We start from the raw sequence: 24,334 nt of genomic DNA, 5'->3' as shown, positions 1-24,334 counted from the left end.
ATGGAAGTGCAGGGCAGACAGAGAGATATGTATGTATGGAAAGATTTGTGGAGGGAAAAATAAAATCAAACCCTGAATTTCATTACATACATATTTGTACTGTATAGTATATACATATGTATATTCTTCTTATTGTTATCGATACTAAACCATTTTTAAACGGTTCAGCGGTTCGGTTCGGTCTGGGCTTGAGCTTCCTTAACCGATTTGAACTCCGTTTGGGATGGCTCGAGCCGATTTCGGCCAAACCAGTTTTGGCTTAATCGGCTTCGCTAAACTAGTTTTGGCTTAACCGACTTGGCCAAACTGGTTATAGCCTTAACCAGTTTAGGAACCGGTTTGGTTCAAGTTTGGAAATTCGCAAACCGGTTAAGCCAAACTCGAACCGTTGTTGAATCCCTACACACCACCCACCTCAATGATGGCCATCGCTTGTCTACATGCTCTAAACCTTATGCATGACGGGTTGCTCACTTCAGTACTGCCCTTATCTATTGTCTTCGTGCTTCTAGTCACTTGGTCTGTGGACTCATGAGGGTTCCCAAGCTTTGTAGCCTGGGGATCAACAATAATATGCATGTATAGTAGTGCACGTACATGGTTCGGTTCACCCATATGCTCATATGCTCTCATGCACAACAAAGTCACTAGATTCTTCTTCTTCTTATCGGTAGCCACTATCCTTGCATTCACTTTGTTGGCGAAAGGTGATGCAACTTGGGATCCTGACTTATGGATACCGTAATGATTGTTCTATATGAATACAAAGTTTGCAACGTTCTACCCATGCCAAATTTGTGTTGGGACCATGGAAATAAAGATGGCTACCCCACCAATATAGTAGGAAGATTCATATCAAAATGTCTCCATGATTCATGGGATATGGAGAAGTTACCACACCTCCCTTCCAAGGGAAATTCAGTCCCAATCATTAATACCTAATTGTGTTCCATTCTTCAATGGTGTTCTACCTACTAGTACACTACATAAACCAGGGCACTCGATCCCTGTAGGCATTAACACAAATTCTTAATACACACGGATTTATGTTGGGATAACTATTTCCTATTGTTAGGGAACTTTCAAATCAAGCAAAATTATAGGTGCAATTATGCCAATTATTCATACCTTCTCCACATAAAAAAGTGGAACAAAAGATGGTCTTTCACATTACTCATAGTAGACTAAAAGTACAAATGCAAGAACTTATCAATATCTGTAGACTACCCAAAATAGCAAGACCTATGGACTCCCCACAATAAGACCGAATGCATGGTTTGACTCACATCACCATGATCCCTACGAACTGATCTAAACAAGAAGTACATACCTTACACTTTTCAACCAATAGGGTCGACAACAAAATGGATGATCGACTCATTTTACTCTTTTTCTTAGGCTAATCTCGCAAAACCACCTAGAGTTTTAGGACCATTAGCTCATCTTAAAAGCATTCCTCATGTCGACTTCCATAACACAAAGCCATTTCTTTGTGCAAATAATTATTAACACATTGTCAAGCCTAATGAACTCACAACCTCAAATTTTTAAAAGCCACAAACTCTACCTCTCTAAACATCAGATTCACATATTTGAACTTAGGAATCCCAATAAGGAAGACTCGTGTGGCATCTAAGTAACGGTTTGACAATTAACGCTTCTCATAACGATTGACTATCGTAAATTCTTCCATGTCAAAACTTAAACAACCGACATCTACATTCTCTCTTGCACACCTATACAAAATTTAAAAGTTACCATGACCGCATTTTAGGGATGCTAATGATCCTAAAGAAAATCTGAGTTGTGCGTTCACTTCATGCTCAATTCAGCTTGAATTGTTAGCATAACTGTGCAATACACTCCACAAAAGAAAAAAACAACAATTTACTCTTGCCAAGGATGTGTTGAGCTTAACTAAATAGGATAATGTCTAAGCCATTGTTGTAGAATACTTAGCATACAATACTTATTCTAAGTATTCCAACTTTTTTTTAAAATACTTAAAATAGGTAATTTATAGAGAAAATACGTTAAATACTTAGAATACGTGTAGAATACTTTGTAAAATACATTAAATACTTCTTAAAATTAAAAGTGTTTTTTAAAAAAAAACATTTAAACTTGTTTGAAATGATAAATACTTGTTAAATACATAGAATATATCAAATTTTTAGAATACGTGGAATACGTGAAAATTCGAAAAATGACAGTTCTAAATCATAGAATACGTGTAGAATACTTCAGAGTATTCTAAAACGTAGTCTACACGTTTTTTAACAACTATAATTCTAAGCCAGTTATCTAGAACAGAGTGCTCAAATTAATCACCATCCTGGAATAATCTCAGGTGAAAATGTTCAACCTTGAACCATCAATCAATTGGAAGAAGATTTCAGGATGATACAGGCATCAACAGAAGCCAAGTAGCACATCATATATATTACTTTGGATCTCCCTAAAAACATCATAATCTACTCATAGCCCCACTCTTGATGAATGGTTCACAAGTGGCTACATCTCCTGAAAGGAAATCCCCAGGAATCACAACATGTGTCCATAGCATAATATGATGAGGTAAAAACTATGCTATCCAATGTCCATGACCACAAGTTCACAATAATACAAAGATACAAACAACATATAAGAGTGAGTAATGAGGCTAAACTTGTAATTTATAAAGATCATTTCATACAACTTTAATATGATATTCTACAGAGTTCAAGCTTCCTGCAAAATAAAATAGAAATGGGCCTTCACAATTATTGTTCATTGATTTCCTCTCTCGAATGTTGCATGCCTAAGCACATAGGAGTTTGATAATATTAGTCACTCAAGCATCCATTATAACTGAGATTTCTCAAATATAATCTGAAAATACAACATACCTTGCATACTAGCAGTCATAGGATGAGGGGGACAAATGTCCTCTTGTCCAATAGATTGTTGGTGTGAAGAACCATCCGATGGAAGACCATAACCAGGCCCCCTATAGTACCTTGGATCCCGTTGTAAAACGTTTGGAGGAGCACTTAAAGGTGCCATTTTTTGACAATGGTGAGAATGAGGTAACAACTGCTAATGATGAGGATTAAAATATCTGGTGGGGAAAGGGATCCTTTTTTTTTCAGATGTGCTCCTATACAAATAGGCAAATGCAAGCTTTATTATCAGCCTATCACAGACGTATCTATTAAATGGCACTCAACTTTACCAAATTCCCAATATGTGTAGGATTTTGGGAATTTGTTACAGTTGAGCAGCATTGTGGGAACTATGGTATAGTTAACTAGCATTTCAAAAACGTGTCATTTGATTCATCATGGTTTTGTTTTGCTGAAAATTTAACTCCATTTCACCTTCCCTCTCAATCTTGACAGGCATTGTCACTCCAATGTGACTCCAGTTCCATAAAGGATGTACTAAATAGTAAGAACACAGGAATTATATGCACATACAGAACAGAACAGAAAAAAGTCATAGTAAGAAGGACTGACTTAGAAAGTAGGCATGAACAGCCTTATCAAATCCTGGTTTATTGGAGAATAACAAACCACATAACGGCTTTCCATCTATTTTGGATTTGATGGTGTAACCATAATGAAAACATCAGTTATTTTAGCTTCAAAGTTCTTCTCCTCAACCGGTTTGAGCTCATAAACCTGAAGAAAGCAGAAACTACATTGATGACATTCTTCAACAAAACATTGCACCAAGCTGGTCTTCAAATACAAAGTGGGTACTCAATTAGTACATGTAAAAATGAGAAAGGGGATTAATCTACCATATACTTGCCAAATGGCACATACAACTTCTCTTTCAGCCAAGTGCATCTGGGTAAATAATGAAAAAACATAGGAGAATTATTTCAGGGTGAAGGAAAACTAAGAGGTATGTCAGGGTTTTCCCCCATAAAGTTTTACGCTCAGCCAGTGAGATGTTTTTTATACAATGGGAATAAGGATCTGATACAGTAATCAAGACAAAATTGTGACTGCCATAAAGCCATGAATAAACCAACTGCAAGGAGAGCTGGTATTGTAGGTACATTTGTTGGGTTGTTCCCTCCTACATGGAGGAAGAGGTCCAAATATTTATTTGGTTCTATGCTTTGTTTACCCACATTAATAATATGTGGATGTGAATGTTGTAATGGGTCTAAATTATGTTTTTAAAAAAAACCCTAATTCTCCGAAGTCAAAGGAACGAGTGATTTATTTTACTCTTTCGCTGCATCTTTTGTTTGTGCGAAGGAAATAATTGGAAGGTATCATGCACACCCAACAGATTTCCCCCATGTCTGCAGCAAGAGAGAGAGAGAGAAGTAACAGCGGTCAACTACTGTTCCAGCCCCGATTGACAACCAAACAACCTCCGATCGTCGCCAAATTTTAGTATGTTGTTCCTGACACTCTCTTCTTCAAATCCAATGGTTGGATTATTGTTTGACTTCTCTATCTTCATAAATTCTGCCCAAATTAGAATCTATGAATTTGTGTATTTTGTCACTATATGTGATGATTTGTGAAGACTTGTTGATACAATGGGTTACCTTAAAGATGGTAAAGCCTCTAGTTTGAGCTAGAGATGAAAACTTGTTGTGTTGATTAGTGGAGTTTTGGTGCCATTATGAACGGTCCCATGGTTTTTTCCCCACATTGGGGTTTTCCACGTAAATCTCGTGTCTCCTTGATCATTTATTTGGTTGTGTTTGGGTGTGGAATTTCTTGTGTAGCTGCTATCCAGATTAGTTTCCTGTCGTTATTGTTGTATTGTTGAGTGTTTCCCCAACAAAAATGGTATTAGAGCTTGGTTGCTTCTTGTGTAATTCTTGTGTTGTATGAAAATAGATGATAAACTTGGCATGTCCGGTGTGGTTAGTTTAAATGCTACCAATTACACTACTTGGAAAACCCATATCAAGGATATCCTTTATGCAAAGGATTTGTATGAGCCTATTTTAAGTGAAACTATTCCAACGGGTGGTGTTGCTAAAGAATGGGAAATCTTAAACCAAAAGGCCATTGGTACAATTAGACAATTTGTGGACTTGAGTGTGCGTCAACATATTGTCAATGAACACAATGCCTTCAAACTTTGGAAGAAGCTAAGTGATATGCATCAGCGAAAAAGTGCCATGAGTAAAGCCTCCTTGATGAGGAAACTCGTGAAGTTAAGAGTACAAAGATGGTGGGAGCATGGTAGTTCATTTGAATGATTTTCATGGGTTGATTAACCAATTTTCAAGGGTTCATTTGTCACTTGATGATGAGTCGCAGACTTTGTTGCTACTTAACTCTCTACCGGAAAGTTGGGATACTCTTGTTTTGTCACTTAGTAATTCTGCTCCTGAAGGAAAATTGTGTATGGATATGGTCAAAGCTACCTTGTTGAATGAGGAGGCAAGAAAAAAAGACTCGAGTGGTTGCAACCACTCTGAGGCCAATGTCGTTCTTGATTCCAGGAGAGGAAGAGCTAAAAACAAAGATTCCTCACATAACAGAGACAAGTCCAGGGAGAGATCGAAATCAAAGTCCAAGGGCAAGATTATATGTCATTATTACAACAATCCGGGACATATTCAAAAATTCTGCAGGAAAAAGAAAAGAGATAAATGCCAATAGAGGAAAGAAATGAATGAGACTTCAACTTTTGGGCAACAACTGTCAAATGAAAAAGGTACTTTAGCACTTGCAATTAGTAGTGATGATGTATGCTTCATTGGTGAGCACTAGCAGGGTAGTCTAAACCTTGCTTGTGATGACTGTATTTGAGTGAATGACTTGGGTGCTTCATATCATCTCACTCCATGCCTAGATTACTTCTCTTCCTACACTAGTGGCGATTTTGGTCAGGTGTTGATGGGAAATGACAGATCGTCACCACGGTACAAGGCAAGATTAGTGGCGAAAGGCTTCAATCAGAAGAAAGGCATTGACTTTGATGAGATTTTTTCTCCAGTTGTGAAGATGTCTTCAATCAACGTTGTTCTCGGTTTGGCTGCGAGTATGGACTTGGAGATTGAACAACTTGATGTAAAGACTGCATTCCTTCATGGTGATTTGGAGGAGGAGATCTACATGTTACAACTTGAAGGTTTTCAGGTTAAGGGTAAGGAGAAACTTGTGTGCAGATTCAAAAATAGCTTGTATGGCTTGAAACAAGTGCCTCGGTAGTGGTACAAGAAATTTGAGTCATTCATGGTTGATCATGGTTTTCACAAAACACGAGCGGATCATTGTGTGTTTGTGAAGAATTACCCTGAGGGTGATTTCTTGATTCTCCTTCTATATTTGGATGATATGGTTGATTGTTGGTTCTAACACCAAGAGGATTGTCAGTTTGAAGAATGCTTTAAGCAAGTTGGTACCCACACCATCTTTGTACTCTTAACTTCACAAGTTTCCTCATCGAGGAGGCTTTACTCATGACATTTTTCCGTTGATACATATCACTTAGCTTCTTCCAAAGTTTGACGACATTGTGTTCATTGGCAATATGTTGACGCACACCCAAGTCCACAAATTGTCTAATTGTACCAACAACCTTTCGGTTCAAGATTTCTCATTCTTTAGCAACGACACCCGCTGGAATAGTCTCATACAAATCCTTCACATAAAGGATATCTTCCACACGGGTTTTTCCAAGTGGTGTAATTAGTAGCATTTAAACTAACCGTACCGGGCATTCCAAGTTTATCATCCATTTTCATACAACACAAGAATCACACAACAAGAAACCAAGCTCTGATACCACTTTTGTTGGGGAAACACTCAACAACATTAAACATCTTTTGAGGCTTTAGATCAGTAGTGTCCTCTTGCTCCTTTTCAAAACTCTTCACAACAATGGCATTCTCGCGTCATTTCTTTTGGCTTGCAGTTATGTGGTAATTACACAAAATATAATACTAAATTTTTTAGCAAAACATGAAACTTTACCGAGAAATTTCTATCAGAAATAAGTTCATATACATGTAATTGATATGTGTGTGTGTATATACACACATACAAGAGTCACAAATGCATATGCATATGTATACATGCATACACACATACATACATCATTTGTGCATGTAAATATATTTATAAGATCAGAATAATCTGTCCAATGTGATCTATGAGACCAGAGTTATGACCACGCAATTGAAATCAAAGGTTTTGTGAACATCCACAAAAAGTCCAATGTGATCTATGACACCAGAGATATCACCACACCACGCTTGACATATGATACCAATGAATCAAAAGTTTTGTGAACATCCACAAGAAGTCCAATGTGATCTATGAGACCATAGTTATCACCACACCTGATATAAGATCAGAATAATCTGGCCTCGCAAATTGAAATGAAATCAAACGTCTTGTGAACATCTACAAAAAAGACCTATGTGATCTATGAGACCAATGGTATCACCGCGCCTAATATATGATACCAATGTCAGATAAAAAAGACTAGAGAAGAAAAGTAGTAAAAATCCAGGAGCTCAAGACAAGAAGTCGAGAACAATCCGTAAGGGTAGAGACATCAGTTGCAACATAAGTGGAAATTTAGAGTTGGAACTTAAGATTAAGCAGAAGATATAGCTTCCTGAAAAGAAAAAAGCAATTCAACATAAGTTGGAGTCTAGAAAGAAAGGTGTGGGTCACCCCAAGAACTGTCTCAGAGGTTGTGTGTGTGTGTGTGTGAGAGAGAGAGAGAGAGAGGGAAAGGGAGAGACCGAGATGAAAGACACATAAATAATAAATGATAATTAGCAATCAAAGAAGCTACAAACATATAAGTTTAAATCTAGATTACACGAGCAGTAAAGATTTAATTAGAGAAATCTCACCTGTGCCCAGACAGTACATATATCATCAAGCTCTCATTGCCTCCATCGATGAAAATTAAGAATCACTGATTCTGCATATCAACACAATCCCCTGCAACTGGAAATCTTGCAGACGGACATGCTTCCCAACAGTAATTATAGAATGCCCACTGGTATTTTCCTTCCATTCCATGAGAAATATATCCCAATAACTATGAATTAACGTTTGATTTGTGACTACTTAATATATATATATATAGTCTCAATACTTTCTTTCAACATGAGTTGAAGTCATTCGATTTCTAATACTTTTGTACTATTAAATTATAATAATGATATGGATTGGTTTTATAAACGCCTTAATCTAAACTACATTTATTTATTTTTTTCTTGCTAATGTTTTCTTTATATTTGTTTGACTCGAGACTCGTCTATCCCAAATGTTCGAGATATGTATGCTTGTAATTTGTGTATTCATGTCATTATGTACATTGCTTAACATAATTTCGCATAATTCCATGACTCTGATGACAAACGAGCGTATCATCGATGAATGAATTATGTGCATGAGTTAGTCTTATCAATGACAAACGTTAATCGCTTTGATAGCTTATTCCTAGGGAAACTAGTTTGCCAAGGTTGAAAAGTATATGCTTCATTGTTTTCACATTGTAATGGTATCCTTTGTCAAAGACTGTGATTTACTCTCTCGTTGGTGTAGCTATTGGATGACATTTAAAGTATGCTTCAAGAAGTTTCAAATTGTAATGGTTAGTTACCCTTCATCATGTGTTCATATCTCTCTCGTATTTGTAGCAATTGGATGTTCAACATGAGCAACAACCAACCATTGGATGTTTCAAAGTATTATTTGATTCATGTCGATGATGTTGTACTTCTCAGTTGAGTCTGTAACATGTTATGTCATCAGTCAAGAGCATCACATTGTATATTGTAATGGTTCTAGAAACACGAATGACAATTGAGTTCTATGCCCTTCACGGTGTTTACAAGTTCTAGATTTCGGCTTAATCTTACTTCTTCCGTTGTTGTTTTGACCTTAACCTTTATGTTACTTCTCCCTCTATTTTCAAATGGACTGCAAGCCATGATAAAGTTCAAGCAAGGTTTCATAAAATTTTGAGATTGGTTCTTTATAATCATGGTTGTTTAAAAAGAAGTGAAAAGGGGCAAGTAATCCCATATACCAATATAGCGAAAAGTGACCGAAGCCTAAGTGTGATGATGTCCCTTGTGTTTTCACACCTCTTCATTTAGCACACCACCCTTCACATATTTTGTGGTTCCAATTCTATTAGGAGTTACATTTACATATCAAATACACTTGAAAAGTTTCCCACAAATAAAAAAAGGATGTTAAACAACCAACGTGTGAGTATTTCATCATCAAAATTCATGCCAATACCAGACAAGTTATCAAAACTGTTGGAAAACCAGTCCATTTGGATGGAAATCGGACGAGGCGGATCGAACGATCCAGAAGATATATCTGGGAACCAAATCGGATGGATCTGGAAGGTATCCGGCCAAATCCGGTGAGAACAAAAGTAGGGACATATTAGTAAATATGCTTCGATGTGATTGTTGAGGTCATATTTGTAAATAGCCCTAAAGGTATATAAGTATAAATATAACTAGGGCAATAATAGTTGATAGTGGTAGAGAGAGTTTTTTGTTAGTTAGTTGTTATCATTGTACATTGTGTGTGTGTGTGTGTGTGAGAGAGAGAGAGAGAGCTTTTTTGTTGTAATTGCCGGTTGGGGAGACACAGAGCTTGAGGTTGTTGCCTTTGAGACTCGCATTGTAGTACCTCTTCCCTATAGTGATCCTGTTTGGAGTCAGAAAACTCCCTGTGGTTTTGCCTCTCGAGGTTTTCCATGTTAACATATTGTGTCGACTTATTACTGTGTAAGTGTATCAATATTTTATTTCTCATTCTATCTCTATTTCTTCCATAGTGAGTTTGGAACTTGGTTGTGGTCGAGAGCGATTCCTCACAAAAACATATTTGAAAACAATTTAAATGACCGGAAATGGGATAACCTTCATTACAAGACAAATGCATGGCTTGGTTAAACAAAAATAACTCGTTATTACTTATCTTAGAAACACATTTTTTAAGTTTCGGGTTTATTCCATGATGTTTTAGCAGACGAATGACAAGAACAACATGATTGTAGGAATACATCAACGATTGACATTGAGCCAAAAATATTCATCACTACTAAAGCACATGTTTACTGCATGGTTCGCACACACGTAGGTAGGCTCGTCACCTCATAACAATGCATGATTGCAACTTCAGCATGTTGTTTGATTGCACTCATGCATTACCCTGTGCGAGGTAGCAACATTTCATAAAAATCATGTATATATTCTAGGTTATCTATAGCCATTATTAGATGCTATATATGATATCATATATTCAAACAATTAAGGTTATAAATATTATTCCAAGATGCCAAGTGTTTGAATTTCCACAACGATTGAACCCCTTTGCATGTATGCAAATGACATTATCCCATTCCTTTGACAACGAGTTTCGTGAGTCACAATGCACAAAGTAGGATTTGGCTTATATGAATGAGGAAATTAAGTTATGAGGTTTGTATATATGCTTGTGACACATACCCATTGGTTCTTAACGAACCACTCCTTAGTAGTTTTGTTTTCAGAATTTTTGGTTACAAGCACATGCAATTGTAGATTTCTTCACAAATAATAAGTCTAGGGTGATTTATAACATGGGCATGTGCTCATCATATAACAATAGATAAAAAAACATGAGTACCTCCCCCGTAGACAATTACAAATTAGCAAAAGAGTAGGGTGTTTGTAGCATGTGTGGAATACTCAACAACTATAAGTGAAATGTTAGAGGTCATCCTTTTGACTTAGGCATGTCATGTCGTCCACGAATATGTTTACAAATCATGTAAAAAAACTGTGGGGTGATTGTGAAATGGATATGTTCAACATGAAGGTTGCGAAGAAACAAATGAACGATGATATAGCTCGACGCATCACCACCTTGATCGGGTAGTGGAGAACCACACAAAAGGAGGGTGATCACGATCACGACATGTGGCAACAGGTGGGACTGGTGCACTATTTGAGGATGTCCTACTCCACCATGAACGAGACCAGGATCAGGACCACAAGCACAACTAGGAGCAAGAGCAGGAGTAGGCGCACTAGCATGATCACGACCATAACCACGAGCACTCTACTTGAGGGATGTCCTACTTCACCGCAACTAGGACTAGGACTAGGGCCATGAGCACGACTAGGAGCAGAAGTAGGAGCACTAGCACGATCACGACCATAACCACAAGCACGAGCACACTACTTGAGGGATGTCCTACTCCGCCATGACCAATACCAGGACCAGGAGCATGATCATGATCACGATCACAACCACGTCCACGACCATAACCACAAGCACGAGCACACTACTTGAGGGATGTCCTACTCCGCCATGACCAATACCAGGACCAGGAGCATGATCATGATCACGATCACAACCACGTCCACGACCATAACCACAAGCACGAGCACACTACTCGAGGGATGTCCTACTCCGCCATGACCAATACCAGGACCAGGAGCTTGATCACAACCACGTCCACGACCATAACCACGAGCAAGAGCAAGAGCAAGAGCAGCCGCAGGAACAAGACTAAGACGAGGATCAATACCACGACCATGACCGAGAACATGACCACAGGAGAGGCGTAGGCAATGGACATCACGTGCACATTGATCGTGACGGGTGACAGAGAGAGTCTGGTAGTACTAGTAGTCCAGTCCAGGTGAGGTCAGGCCAGGCCAGGCCAGGTCAGGTCAGGTCTTTGTCTCTTTGTGCACTTAAGCAAAAGAAAGGCTGAAGGGCGTAGGTGTGAAGAGTAGTAGCAGTAGCAGTACCCTTCTCTTTTTTCCTTCCCTTCCCCCTCTTCTAAGCCTCTCCTCTCTCTCTCTCTCTCTCTTTCTCTCTTCTTAGCTTTTCATCCTTCTTCTTCTTCTTCTTCTTCTTCTTCACCTCCTCCTCCTTCTCCTCCGTCTCCGCAGAGACAGAAAACACCAAGACAGACAGAGAGACAGACAGAACACAGGTTACGCGCAGAAGGACAGCAAAATAGCAGAAGAATCAGAGGAAACAGGAAACAGGAACAGGAAAGAAAACACCAAGACGAGTGAAAGTCGAAAAAAATGATCTCATGCGAGTGGCCTCCGTGATCAGCACGATCCCCCTCGCCTGATTCATAACCCTGTCGCTACTCTCCCATTTCCCCCTCCCCCTGCTTTTCTTGAATCGGTTCAAGAGCTTAAGATAGAAAGCTTCTCCCTCACGTTTCCCTCATCGTCAGAAACAGGCGGGCCCCTCCCTTCTAACCTAGCTTCTTCGTCTTCTTCAAGTTTCAAGTCCACTCCTGATCGGGAAAGTTCCATCTTCTGCCTAAACCTTTTCCACACCAGTTTTCTTCTGTGTCAGTTCCCTTTTCATCAGTTTTTCTTCTACTATCGCTGATCCAACAGGTCGGCCTGTGAAGCGGGCACACCGTCTTTCTCTAGGATTTCAGGATTTCGAAGGAAAGTTCTTTGATCAGAGTTATAGCTTCATCACCGCTATCAACTGTAGCTTCCCCTTATACACCTTTCCTCTCCTCTCCTCCTCCTCCTTCTTCTCCAGCTATGAAGGATTATTCGACTCGTTCCAAGGTTGTTGTTAGGCATTTGCCCCCTGCTTTATCCCAGTCCGCTTTCATGGAACACGTAGAAACACGTTTCTCTGGCTTATTCAACTGGATCACTTTCTACCCTGGAAAATCGAGGTAACCTCGTGATCTTCTTCTATGATCTTGCATTTCTTTTCTGATTGGCTTCCCGTATTATCCGATGTTTGAAGATCAGATGTTTCTTGGAGCGATTTTGTATTTGGCGTTGTCTTTCAGTCACTATTGAGTAGGCTAATATTAGGTTATGTATGTTTGATAATGTATTTTCTGTAGTCATGGAATAGGCTAATGTTTGGTTAGCTTACACACTACACTGCGTTCTGTAGTGGCTGTCTGTTTCCACTGAAATGGTCTAGTGTAGAGTTAGCACAGTTAAGATATATATCTGCTCCAATACTGTGTTCTATATTTCTTAAATAGAGGTTATTAAGATTTTTTACGACTATTACGTGCTCATTGTTTGCTCTATGATTGGTTACAGTAAACAATGAATTCAATGATTATAGGAATTCTTGGTTTATTTAGTAAGTGTTCAAGAAGCCTGAGTATAATGAAGGGTACGAAAGAGTTCATGCAGATGCATTCCATTATTGTCATTTGTTTCTTGTATTGTCTAAGAGAGTATGTGAATTTGTGATATAACTGATCAGTACATCGTATAGTTGTGCTCCATTTCTCAATTTCATGTGGTGTAGTTTGTGCTCATCGAGATTCTTATTGAGCTAGCAGAAAAATTTGAAGCCAAATATCTGTTTAGTAGCTTCTTACTGGCTTATACACTTGTTTTGTATTGTAATGGGATACTATCATGCATAACAAAGGCATACAAGGCTTATTGATAGTAAGATAGAGAAATTGCAGAAGTGGGAACCTGACGATGATTGCTATGGTCAAATTTGTTTCCAATATATCACCAGATGGTAATGCAGTTTCATTTTTTAGACTAGAGGGTGTTAGAGAGATATGTGATAGTTGTAGGTGCATTTTATTGAACATGATGGTGTTACTTAGAGCATCAGAATCAACCTCTCAATGTGCATATTGTTTATAGGTTTTAATAAACTCTATAGATATGCATGATAGGTTTGAGATTGAGAGTGCTTAATAAATTATCAGAGAAGTTTCACCCAGATGAGTGAGGCGTTAGTCGATGGGTGTGTGTATCCCTATCCAAGGAGTAGTTGATACCACCTCAAGCAACACAGGTTTCTCCATAAAAATAGGATCACTCAGGAAGAGGAACCGAATCAATGTAGAAAGGACACATAATCATATTCCACTCTGCAAATTTGCAGAGGAGTTTCATTGATGGGAGGTTGAGGAGTTACATGGTCATGCAACTTCGTCTTTACGCCATATAATCTAATTATCCAACCAATTATGCTAATATTGTCATTATTTTGTATCGATATCTTGTTCTCAATCCTAAGTCAAAAGTCTCTTAATCTATGCCATTTAGCTCATATATCTGAACTCTGTTGCACATTTTATGTTCTATCTCTGGTAAGTCCAATCTTCAACAGTCTCGAGTTCCAGTTTCGAAGCTTTTAAGTGTCTAATGCATAAATACATCATTTTTTCTTTGCATTTCCTTTATGAAGTTTACATCCTCATCTTTTTCTCATCCCCATACCTGGTCCCATCTAACGTGGCTATGGTTGAGAATCAACATAGTAACAGTGCTTCAATGTCTCCCCTATTTTTTTCTGATACTATGTAAGATGGTTTTTTCTCAATATGCCTAAATCTGTCTGAACTGATGGTTTGAAAATAAAGTTGTTACATGTTGATACAAAACTAACAAAGGCAAGTTGTCGAACTGGAAAGAAAAGTTTGGGAAGCCCTGCAGTGTAGGAACCAAGAAAGCATTAAATAGAACAGAAAAAGAATACCCAAATAATTTTTTGCAACATTAGGGGGAAATGGTACACAGCCTAATTTAGGTCACACATCTCAGAGCCAAAGACTTGGCCAATATGATATCAAAATCAGAAAAATATGGATGTAGAATGCAAAAATATGCTTATGCACTGGCCTCCAACTCTAATATTTCAGCTTTAAAAAAGGTGACTTTGCACTTCAGATTTATGAATTGTGTGAATCAGCCAAGCCAATTGTTCATTGTAAACCTTTACTGTTTTGATTGTTTGAAGATAGTAGAGGTGATGACGATGTTTACATGGTATTCAAGTAAGACCATTACTTCCAAAATTAGTGAGTTGCTGTTTAATAGATAATAATTCTTTATTCCTCATACCTTTCCTATCTCTATGTTCAATAGTAACAAAGCTAGCATTTACTCTCGAGCTTACATTGACTTCAAGCACCCTGATGATGTATTTGAATTCCACCAACAGTTCAATGGGCATATTTTTGTGAATGAGAAAGGTAAGTTCTTTTTTTTTGTATAAAAGAAATTTGGAAAGGTATATGTGATAGTTATGCTGGAGCTGGAGCTATTTTTACAGGAACACAATATAAAGCAATGGTGGAATATGCACCAAACCAGCGAGTTCCAAAATTATGGCATAAAAAAGATGCACGTGACGGGGCAATTCTTCAAGGTAAAACAAATGGGGGGTATGAAAAATTATTTATATTAGAGACTCGAACTAAGTGTTTCTTTTTAATTAGGTTATATTTTAGCATGTGTTTCGGAGATACTTTGTTTCTTGGTAGTAGGTTATATTTCACCACATATTCCAGTGCTTCATTCGCCACGTAAAGATGAAGATAAGATAAATTAAAATGCCACTTTTCAAGATATAATTTTGCTACTTGTTTTTGGGTTTCCAATTGAACAGATCCAGAATATATTAAATTTGTTGAGATGTTGTCAAAGCCCGTTGAATACTTGCCTAGTGCCGAGGTGCAGCTTGAGAGAAAGGAGGCTGAAAGGAATTTAAATTTAGGTTGGTCTGTGAAACCATAAACTTTATCCTAAGTATCTCAAGCAAAATACTGAAAAAATATATGTATATCTTTTAACAGCTTCTGGATCTAAGGATTCTGTCATTGTGACACCTCTAATGGAATTTGTGCGCCAAAAGAGAGCAATGAAGTCTATGCCTCAGGTTCACATATTTGTTTTAGCTTTCAAAGTTCTTTCTACAAACAAAGTAGCATTATAATATTTCTGTTTATGAGAGTTGTTGATTTTCGTTGTTTATTTGTATGCCAAATTTATGTTTACAAGCTTTTGTACTCTTACAAAGGGTTCAACATGGGTGTAAACTGATGCAGTGATCAGTTTTTGTGAACATTTTGGAACACATGTTTCAGTGTTAAAGATAACATGTTTATACTTTCAAATTTGTTTTTACTCCATGAAGCAATTGTAATGTTTGCTTTTATGTTGATTGTCTACTAGATGAAAGATAAAAAAAATCGTAGGTTTTGAAGAAGAATATAGTAGACTGAATGATTTAAATGTGGAAGTCATGCATGTATGTATTGCTCATCTTCTTGGAGGATCACAAACCTGGCCTTTGAGTTCTTTACTCAGTTTCCGCAAGCGTATTGTTTTATTCATTATCTGATGTAAATTCCTGGTAATGGACTGCTTTGAAGGGTGCTCAATGTCCTTATGTGGCTATCCATAGATGAAATTCCTCAATCCCTATTCATAGGTATATGATGAAGCTGCCTACATTGGGCTATCATGAACAGGTGGGTGTCACAGGCTACAAAAACATATCACAAACTTAATGTGAAGATATCCTCGCAATATTTTCTATATGCATCTCTCATTTGTACTCCCCTTGTAACTGCTACGTTGATGCTGTAAAACATTTGCTGAATGCAACAATTGGTTTATATATTGCTAATGTTGTTACTGCATAACATTTTAAGCAGAAACTAGTTGCTGGCAGTGGGAAGACTAGTACTCGAGGATCCTCACCAACTTCATCAGCCAAAGTGATAGCGAAGCGCGGATCTAGGACATCTGCGGTATTTTTTGTGCTTGCAATTTCATAAAATGCATTATCAGTGTAAGGTTTCTAAATAAGTTTTCCTTGGAAATGCATTGGCAGTACTCTCCTGGGTCTAGGCCAAAAGAGAAATCAACGTATGTTCCACGTTCTGATGATAGAAAAGCGCGAGTTGTTATCGAGATAAAAGAAAAAAAAGTTTCTCAAGACATTTCTCGAAAAGCAGGCTCCAGCAATTTGAGTATGAATTTTGATTGTTATACTATATTCTGTAAGAACCACTTGTCTTGATTGATGTACTGAAAATGTATCACAACTCAAAGTGTGGAATGCCAAACTGAGAAAAATGCATGGTCAAATGTGTGAAATGGTGGATTTAATTTTTTCCCCCCTATGGGTTCCCATTTGGGCCACACTGCACATTTTGAAAAATGTATTAGTAATATATGTATTTTTTGCTTCGTAACATGAATGCTGCATCATTCACATTGTCTATCTCTCTTTCTCCATTCACTGTGGTGTCTTCCTCCTGTCAGTTGTAGGAGAAATCTGCCATAATGCCAAAGGATGCTACAATCTGTCAGAGGAATCTGTTGGAAGCACTAAATTTTCAATATCTGGTTGTGATATTGTCTTGTATTGACATTGTTTGAAATTCTGATGGGGTGTTTGGTTAGATTCTCCTGCTGTTGAAAATGGCGTTGAACAAGCTAATAGTCAATTGCTTATGGCCGGAAAAAAGGTAATTAAAGAGTTTCACAACCTGCATCTAGTTTATATGAAACATGCTCCTTCAAATTTAGTTTGTTATTCCAGGATACTATATCTGCCAACCAAGTTGATGGCGCTCCAGTGACACGGATCTTGCGATCCTTGAAAAGCCAAGTTCAGTCTTTAGCAAGCTCTCAGAGTGTCATGTCGGATGACTCCACCATTTTATCTCCAAAGCCAAGCCATCGTGCTGATATTGGTGGACGCCCTAACAAAGGAGCATCTTCATCAAAGAATCCTGTTCTACTACAGAAGATGGATCAACAAAGTGAAAAAGACAAGCGCCTTTCAAGGTCCCAAGGTTGGCGTTCTAGCGCGAAAGAGTCAAATAGTACTACAGAAAATGAGTCACAGCAACATCATGGCACCGCAACTTATACAGAGGATAGAGCTGACACCTCTGGAAGACGTTTACGAAACAAGGATAGACCTGATCGCCCTGTCTGGACGGTCCGTCGACGTGGTGATGTTTCATCAAGTGCTGATTCACCTATTTCATTTAATGGTACCCCATCTCTCTCTCCGCCAGGTGAGAGCTTAAAAGTTGAAGTTTGGTATAATGAACTGAAAGTGGGTACATATAATATATTACATACATACATAGAACGTAATAAACGTGTTTTTGCAAGCATACAAACGTTTGAAAACGTTTGGAAACGAATACGTTTGAAAAGGGAAAAATATGTGTTCCTTTTTTTGCCTTTTTTATTATTAGAAATTAGCTCACCTTAGTGGTAAGCTGTCGCGCTACTATCGCCTATGTCTGGGTTCGAATCCCAAATTTCTCACCTCTCTCCCTCTCTCTCTTTAGTGTCATGTCATAGTAAAATTTTATGTTAGTGTCATGTTTTCTTCACATTGTTGAATATACGTTTTATGAGTTTTTGAACGTTTGATTATAAGTTATAATGGCATATTTTGATTCAATCTCTATAGTTCATACTCATTTTTTTGTGAAGTTGTAAAGTGAAGAAATTGATACCTTCACTAGTTGTGAGATGAGAACATCGATAATTGCAAGATGAGCTCATCATCAATACTATTATTTCTTTGAATTATTTGATTTTTATGTTCGTGGTTTCTAATGTTTAGTAGTTAAGTAATTCGTAAGTTTTGAACTTTCAATTGTGTTGACATTTGATTCAATCGATATATAATATAGACCATAGTCAATTTTTTGAAATTCCAATTTTTTTTTTTTCAACTTATAAATCCAATCCAACCTTGAGATGATTTACCATACATGTTTGATTGTATCATTCTCGAATGCGAATGCATGTATGTCACGTATGGTTCATTCTATGCATACATAGATACATACACATATACATATGCCCATTTATTCATATGCATTAAATGACCATCCAGTATTCTACATATGATTGTTGAGCAGGCAGTCAAAGGCAGGGTAAAGGCGTTAAGGAATGTGACAATAATGCTGTGTCAGATGCAACAAGGCCTATTAACAAGCGTGTTGGTGGAACATCTACTGTCTATGGGGGTCATGAGGTAAGTAACACTATCACAGAGGATCTCCTGTATTTGCCTTTTGGTTTTGGAGTCTGATCTTGCCTTTTTTCAAATGCAGAAGCAAGTATGGGTGGCCAAGCCAGGCTCTGGATCTTAGATAATTTCACAGCTATTACAGGTCTGAATTCTATTTGGTGATTACCTGCGTCAGCTTTCTAATTGTATGATGAACAAAGCATTTTAATGATGTCTTATCCTGCAGTTGAGTTGGAGTTACGGACAACTAGTCCTTTGCACTATGGCACAGTGCAAATTTTACAACAAAACTACACAGGCTACTAGTTTTGGAGCACTAAATCAATTCTCTGGCCGAAGCCAGCCTGTTTAGAGCTTGGAGCTTGTCAGCAAATGCTTATAGCTATCCTGGTTCGTAAGCAGGTTGGCTTCAAAAGCCAGATGTGGAGCTGGATATCTTTTACGATGTGAATGGAGAAGGCAAGGGGAATGGGCTTTTTAAGTTGAAGTGGATATCAGAGTTAATGCTTTGCTCCGGTGGTTGATGACACTGCCTCAATAAAAAAAACCTTCATGATTTTTACGAGTGTGATGTTCGGCATATATCCTTAGGGTGTAACCCTGGCTTATCTGCTTATCTAATAGAAGGTGGATCATATCACAGGAGCCTTCTGCTACACTCTGCCACAATTCACCATGCCTTGAAAAAGACTACTACATTATTCTTTTGTTTTGAGGTTTTGATGGATTTGGGCATTGAAAGTGGTGCGTATAAAACCACCTTTTGAATGTTCCGTAACACACAATTAACATCTGCTGCATGAAAATCAACTGAGTGATGCACAGCTTGTGTTCGGGTAAGGGCATGTAGAAAGGGTACATTTGTCAGAAATGATGATAGTTGTCATTGAGAAATCCTATCGTCTGTATAGCCACTCCCCTCTCTTTACATGCAAAGCTTCTTGATGCAAGTTGCATGTGTAAATAGAGCATGGTGCATGTGATATGTCAGAAGCTTGACAATTCATGTCACAAGGAGAAAGACATCCGATGTCAGAAATATTTGTGGCAAAATGCATATATTTACTGTGGCATATAGTTTCAAATGTGCTGGTTTTCAATCGTATTGACTGTTGAGAGAATGGTATGGAAGCATCTTTTATCTTTCTGTTGTCTGTTACGAATATTTTGTAAATCTAATTTTGCAAAAGTTTTATCTGACTTAATATCAAGTTATAAGTGGTTTTTTATAGGAGTATATTGACGTTAAGGTCCTGCCTGCTGCAATTTCCAGGATTTTAGTTGTCTGATAAGAAATATTGCATGCGATTTTGTCATCTAAGGTAGCCTTGTGATGGCTACAAACTAATGCAATTGGTTGATGTTGATATGATCACAAACTAATGGTACTGTTACAAAGCATGGTTGAGGTATCTCCCATCATATATTGACGAATGTGAGCCCATAGCATGCATATAGAAGAAACAAAACCAGAAAATGCACTTTTTCTACACCGAAATTTTCTGAATATGGGTGATAAAGTTAGCTCGGAGTAATTTCACCTCACAAGCATTTGTCTGTGAAAAAACCTTTGTTTCTCCTAGTCCTGATCCATTGGATATGAACATATTGTCTTTTCTGTTGTGTGGGAATCTTACTATTTGTTTATTCTGTTGAGTAGACAAATCAACGTATATATAAACAGTTTCTACATGATTCAAATGTATAGATAAACAAATCATGAAATAATGTATTGGCATATGTAGATTTAACAAATCCCTCTATGATTGTGCTACCTTTAAAGTTTCCAGAATCTACTACAGAGAACTTCCACTTAAAGAAGTGCTTTGATATTATGAATGAACAATGTTTGGTATAATTGGAGATAAGCTTGAATTCATAATTCTCCTTAATGTAGAAATCATTTTGTATATATGAGTTCATTAAGGATTAATCTCTCATGCCAGTCCTTAAAATTGTGTGAAAATGGTTTGTAGTAGCCAGTGGCCATGCAATGTATATAAGTTGTTTGCAGTGGGGTCATGTTGCATGCTTGCTCCATATGATTAGGTGAATAATGTTTGCAGTATGATTGATGTAGCGATGTGATTTGCTTCAAAAGGACCATAATAACCATTATCACATAATTCAATGGAGCTGAAATCTTCGAGAGACCTACTGAATTGCCCAACGATTCATCTAGAAAAATGATATTATTATTGAGGTTATATACGATGCAGATGGATGTTTAAACGTCCATGGCCAATTCCAATTCTGAAGGTATTATTAGTTCTTTGATACAACTCTTCAAGTGTTGCATTGCAAAGAAAGACTTGGCCTTAGCAGAGCATGGCTACTCTATTTACCTCAGCAACAGATTGCATCGCCATGCGCAACTAGGATGCCTCCTCATAAGGTTGTTTTCTTCATATGGATCTTTATCTAGGTCATACCAAGTCTTCGATGAAATGCATGACCAGAATGTATATGCTTGGACCACAATCATTTCTGCATATGTGGACCATGGCCATGGTGATCTTGCTCTTGTTCTCTATCAACAGATGTTGCTTTTCTATGTCAACCCAAGCTGCCATACTTTTGTAGTGGTTCTTAAAGCATGTGTTAGTTCACCATTCTCACTATTTGAGTATGGCATGCTCATCCATGTCGATGTTATAGAGCAAGGTGTCGATGGGAATGGCTTCATTGGAAGCTCTCTTGTGGGAACCTATGCTAGCTATGGAAGTATGAGAGATGCTTCTTGTGTATTTAACTGTCTTAGCACTCAAGATGATGTGTCATGGTCGGTCTTGATTGGTGGATATGCTAAACATGGATACTCGTTACAAGCATTTGAAATGGTAGAAGAGATGCATAGGCAAGGGATGCAACCAAATAAGGCCACCATCATCACACTCCTGAGCCTATGCGCCACTTCATGTTTGATGTCGCAAGGTGACAATCTTCATTCGCATATTGTGCAAAGAGGTCTTGAATCTGATATTCGGCTTTCGAGCACTCTGGTGAAGATGTATGTCAAATGTAATAGGTTCCATGATGCTCAGAAGGTCTTTGATGAAATACCATTATCAAAACGAGATCTAGTATCATGGGATATAATGATTGTGAGTTTAACTGACCATGGATGTGCTGATGAAGCCCTTCGACTACTTGGCAAGATGAAAGAGGAGGGGGTAAACCCTAATGAGGTGACATTCGTTTCACTAATCAAAGGCTGTAAAGACTTAGAAGAGGTTAGGCTCATGCATGATGATGCCATAAAATTAGGATTGGAGTTAAACTTATGTATCAGATGTTCATTGGTTGACTTGTATGTAAAATGCAGCTCTATTAGTGATGCACATTATGTATTTGCAAAGCACCCACAAGATGTGGCACTTTTTTCTACTATGGTAAAGGGATATGTGGATCATGGCCTTATTAAGGAAGCTAATGAACTTTACATAAATATGTTGATGAAAGATATTAAACCAGATGAATACATGTATGTGTGTATGCTGCAAGCATGTGCGAAAGGAGCTGCATTATGTTTTGGATTGTTAATACATACTGATGTAGTTGAACAGAAGCTCAATACAAATCCATTTGTTGTAAATAGTATAGTTGAAATGTACATAAAGTCTGGTGAATTGGAATGCGCCCAGAACATGTTTGACAATCTTCTAGTGCGCGATATAGTCTCATTTTCTTCATTGATTTCTGGGTATGCTAACTGTAGCCAAAGTTTTAAAGCATTTCAACTGTTTTCCAAATTGTGGCATGATAATAAACCTGACAAAGTTTCATACTTATCTGTTGTGAAAGCTTGCACAAATATGTCAGTGCTTAATGACTCCATACTAGTATATGGGGCCATTGTGCAAGAAGGTCTTGACATGGATGCTTTACTTGGAAGTGCATCAATTAACATGTTTGTGAGGTGTGGTAGTTTAGAAGATGCTTACAAAATCTTTGAGGTGATGTCTATGTATAATAATAATACTACTGTGGCCTTTTCTGCCATGATTTCTGGTTATGTGGGGAATGGTGATCATGAATTGGCTCTACATCTCTTTCAAAGAATGCAAGATGAAAAACTTTGGCCAGATTCAATCACATGCGTATGCATTCTCAAGGCATGCACAAAGCTGGGAGCATTAGAATATGGGAGAACAATTCATGTTTATATGGAAAAACAAGGGCTTGAGTTAGATCCATTACAGGGGATTTCCTTGGTTCACATGTATGCTAAATGTGGCAGCCTTATTGATGCATATAATGTCTTTCACAATTCTTGTCCTCTAGATTCAACTTTCCTTTCTCATATTCATGATTACATATGCTCTACTAATAAGGTGATGGAAGTCATTGAGAGAATGCAAGAAGATGATCCAACCCAGCCAAATGAGATAACATATCTATGCCTTTTGGTAAAGCTATGTTCCATTCTGACAAGTTCACACAAGGCTCTCTTTATCCATGCGGAGATTCAAAAGTTAGGGCTCGAATCTGATCCAAATATTCAGAATGCTCTAATAGAGATGTATGCAAAATGTGGTAATGTAGACTATGCGCGTGAAATATTTGAAGAGTTAGAGAATAAGGATGTGATATCATGGTCTATAATAGTTACATGCTTTGCAGAGCATGGTCTTGTCGATATGGTGGATCAATACCTTGTGACTATGCAAGGAATGGGCATATTGCCAGATAGTCCCTTTGTTTTGTGTCTTCTTTATGCTTGTAGTCATTCGGGCCTCACTGAAGAAGCCCTACATTGTTTTCTTTCAGTAACAGAAAATAACAATATTGTACCAACCATCGAACACTACATATGCATTATTGACATGTTTGGTCGCCTCGGATGCTTGGATATGTCAGAAAAAGTAGCTCTAAACATGCCATTTCAACCTAATCCTGTAGTGTGGGTAGTCTTGCTTAGTTCATGTGTGAAGCACAATGACAACATTGCCATTGCACATGTAGCATATAGTTGTCTGATGGAAACAGAGGAGGATCATAGTGACGATATTGTTGCATGTGTTCTCATGTCTAACATTTATGCAGCCAGTTCTAATGCAAAATGATTGTGTTTGATAACTTTAAATGGTTCCGCGATCTTGTTTTGACATCGAAAACATGCTTACAACTTTGAATACTTTTTCCTACCTTTTTATTGCACGTGTTTTAAAAACTTGATCAATTATGGGGCATAATTATTGCATTAGGCAGTGCAAATGCGTCCTGGTTGGAACTAAAAATTTCTATTCCAATACAAATTCGTTCTTCTATCTCGATCGATAAATCATAAGAGAATAGTAGTGTATGGCCAAGTGGTATGACCGTATATGTAAGTTATTGGGAGCTACTGTGAAGACCAAGGTTTGGTTGGTTAGCTAGTAGAGAGATAGATAACCACCCTTATTTCCCTGCCCATTCCAGCATATTTATTGGGTACCCTCTAATGTGATGATGGTAGTTTAGGCTTATTTCCATTCATAGTATCCACACCATAAGCCGTTGAGATTAGTGACTAGGCCTTGAGCTAAATCCCAATCTTGTACATGAACTTGTGT

The 24,334-nt window shown here is 37.8% G+C and overlaps 2 protein-coding genes, 1 long non-coding RNA gene and 1 pseudogene across 3 annotated transcripts; 2 read left to right on the top strand and 2 right to left on the bottom strand.

Moving 5' to 3' along the window:
- Positions 1-2,644: 2,644 nt before the first annotated feature.
- LOC147856770 (uncharacterized) lies at positions 2,645-7,925 on the bottom strand. Its single transcript, XR_015530561.1, has 3 exons — positions 7,835-7,925; positions 2,889-3,139; positions 2,645-2,800 (listed from the first exon to the last, which is right to left on the bottom strand). It is a non-coding gene; the product is annotated as an uncharacterized LOC147856770 (long non-coding RNA).
- On the bottom strand, positions 3,298-8,001 carry LOC147856769 (uncharacterized; annotated as a pseudogene).
- Positions 8,002-12,348: 4,347 nt separating this feature from the next.
- UPF3 (Smg-4/UPF3 family protein) lies at positions 12,349-19,922 on the top strand. Its single transcript, XM_087328342.1, has 12 exons — positions 12,349-12,666; positions 14,852-14,958; positions 15,039-15,134; positions 15,375-15,482; positions 15,562-15,644; positions 16,426-16,521; positions 16,605-16,743; positions 17,180-17,244; positions 17,319-17,802; positions 18,667-18,782; positions 18,862-18,921; positions 19,006-19,922. Exons 1-11 carry the CDS (start codon positions 12,527-12,529, stop codon positions 18,898-18,900), a joined length of 1,473 nt encoding a protein of 490 aa, XP_087184468.1. The 5' UTR covers positions 12,349-12,526; the 3' UTR covers positions 18,901-18,921; positions 19,006-19,922.
- Positions 19,923-21,016: 1,094 nt separating this feature from the next.
- Positions 21,017-23,845, top strand: LOC147856767 (pentatricopeptide repeat-containing protein At2g39620-like). The gene has a single exon (XM_087328547.1). It carries the CDS (start codon positions 21,017-21,019, stop codon positions 23,843-23,845), a length of 2,829 nt encoding a protein of 942 aa, XP_087184673.1.
- Positions 23,846-24,334: the final 489 nt, after the last annotated feature.

This window comes from Azolla caroliniana, unplaced genomic scaffold, assembly GCF_043228905.1.
Source record: "Azolla caroliniana isolate FFs.n. ecotype wild unplaced genomic scaffold, voAzoCaro1.0.p SCAF_12, whole genome shotgun sequence".
In the NCBI taxonomy this organism is placed as follows: Eukaryota; Viridiplantae; Streptophyta; class Polypodiopsida; order Salviniales; family Salviniaceae; genus Azolla; species Azolla caroliniana.
The sequence above is the reverse complement of the archived record's forward strand: the minus strand, read 5'-3'. Positions and strand labels throughout refer to the sequence as shown.

Coding starts and splice junctions, on each gene's coding strand:
- LOC147856767 (XM_087328547.1), top strand. CDS start 21,017: ATGGCCAATTCCAATTCTGAAGGTATTATTAGTTCTTTGATACAACTC.
- UPF3 (XM_087328342.1), top strand. CDS start 12,527: ATGAAGGATTATTCGACTCGTTCCAAGGTTGTTGTTAGGCATTTGCCC. Junction 15,483..15,561: donor TGAAAGGAATTTAAATTTAG/GTTGGTCTGTGA, acceptor ATCTTTTAACAG/CTTCTGGATCTAAGGATTCT. Junction 16,744..17,179: donor AGCAGGCTCCAGCAATTTGA/GTATGAATTTTG, acceptor GTGTTTGGTTAG/ATTCTCCTGCTGTTGAAAAT.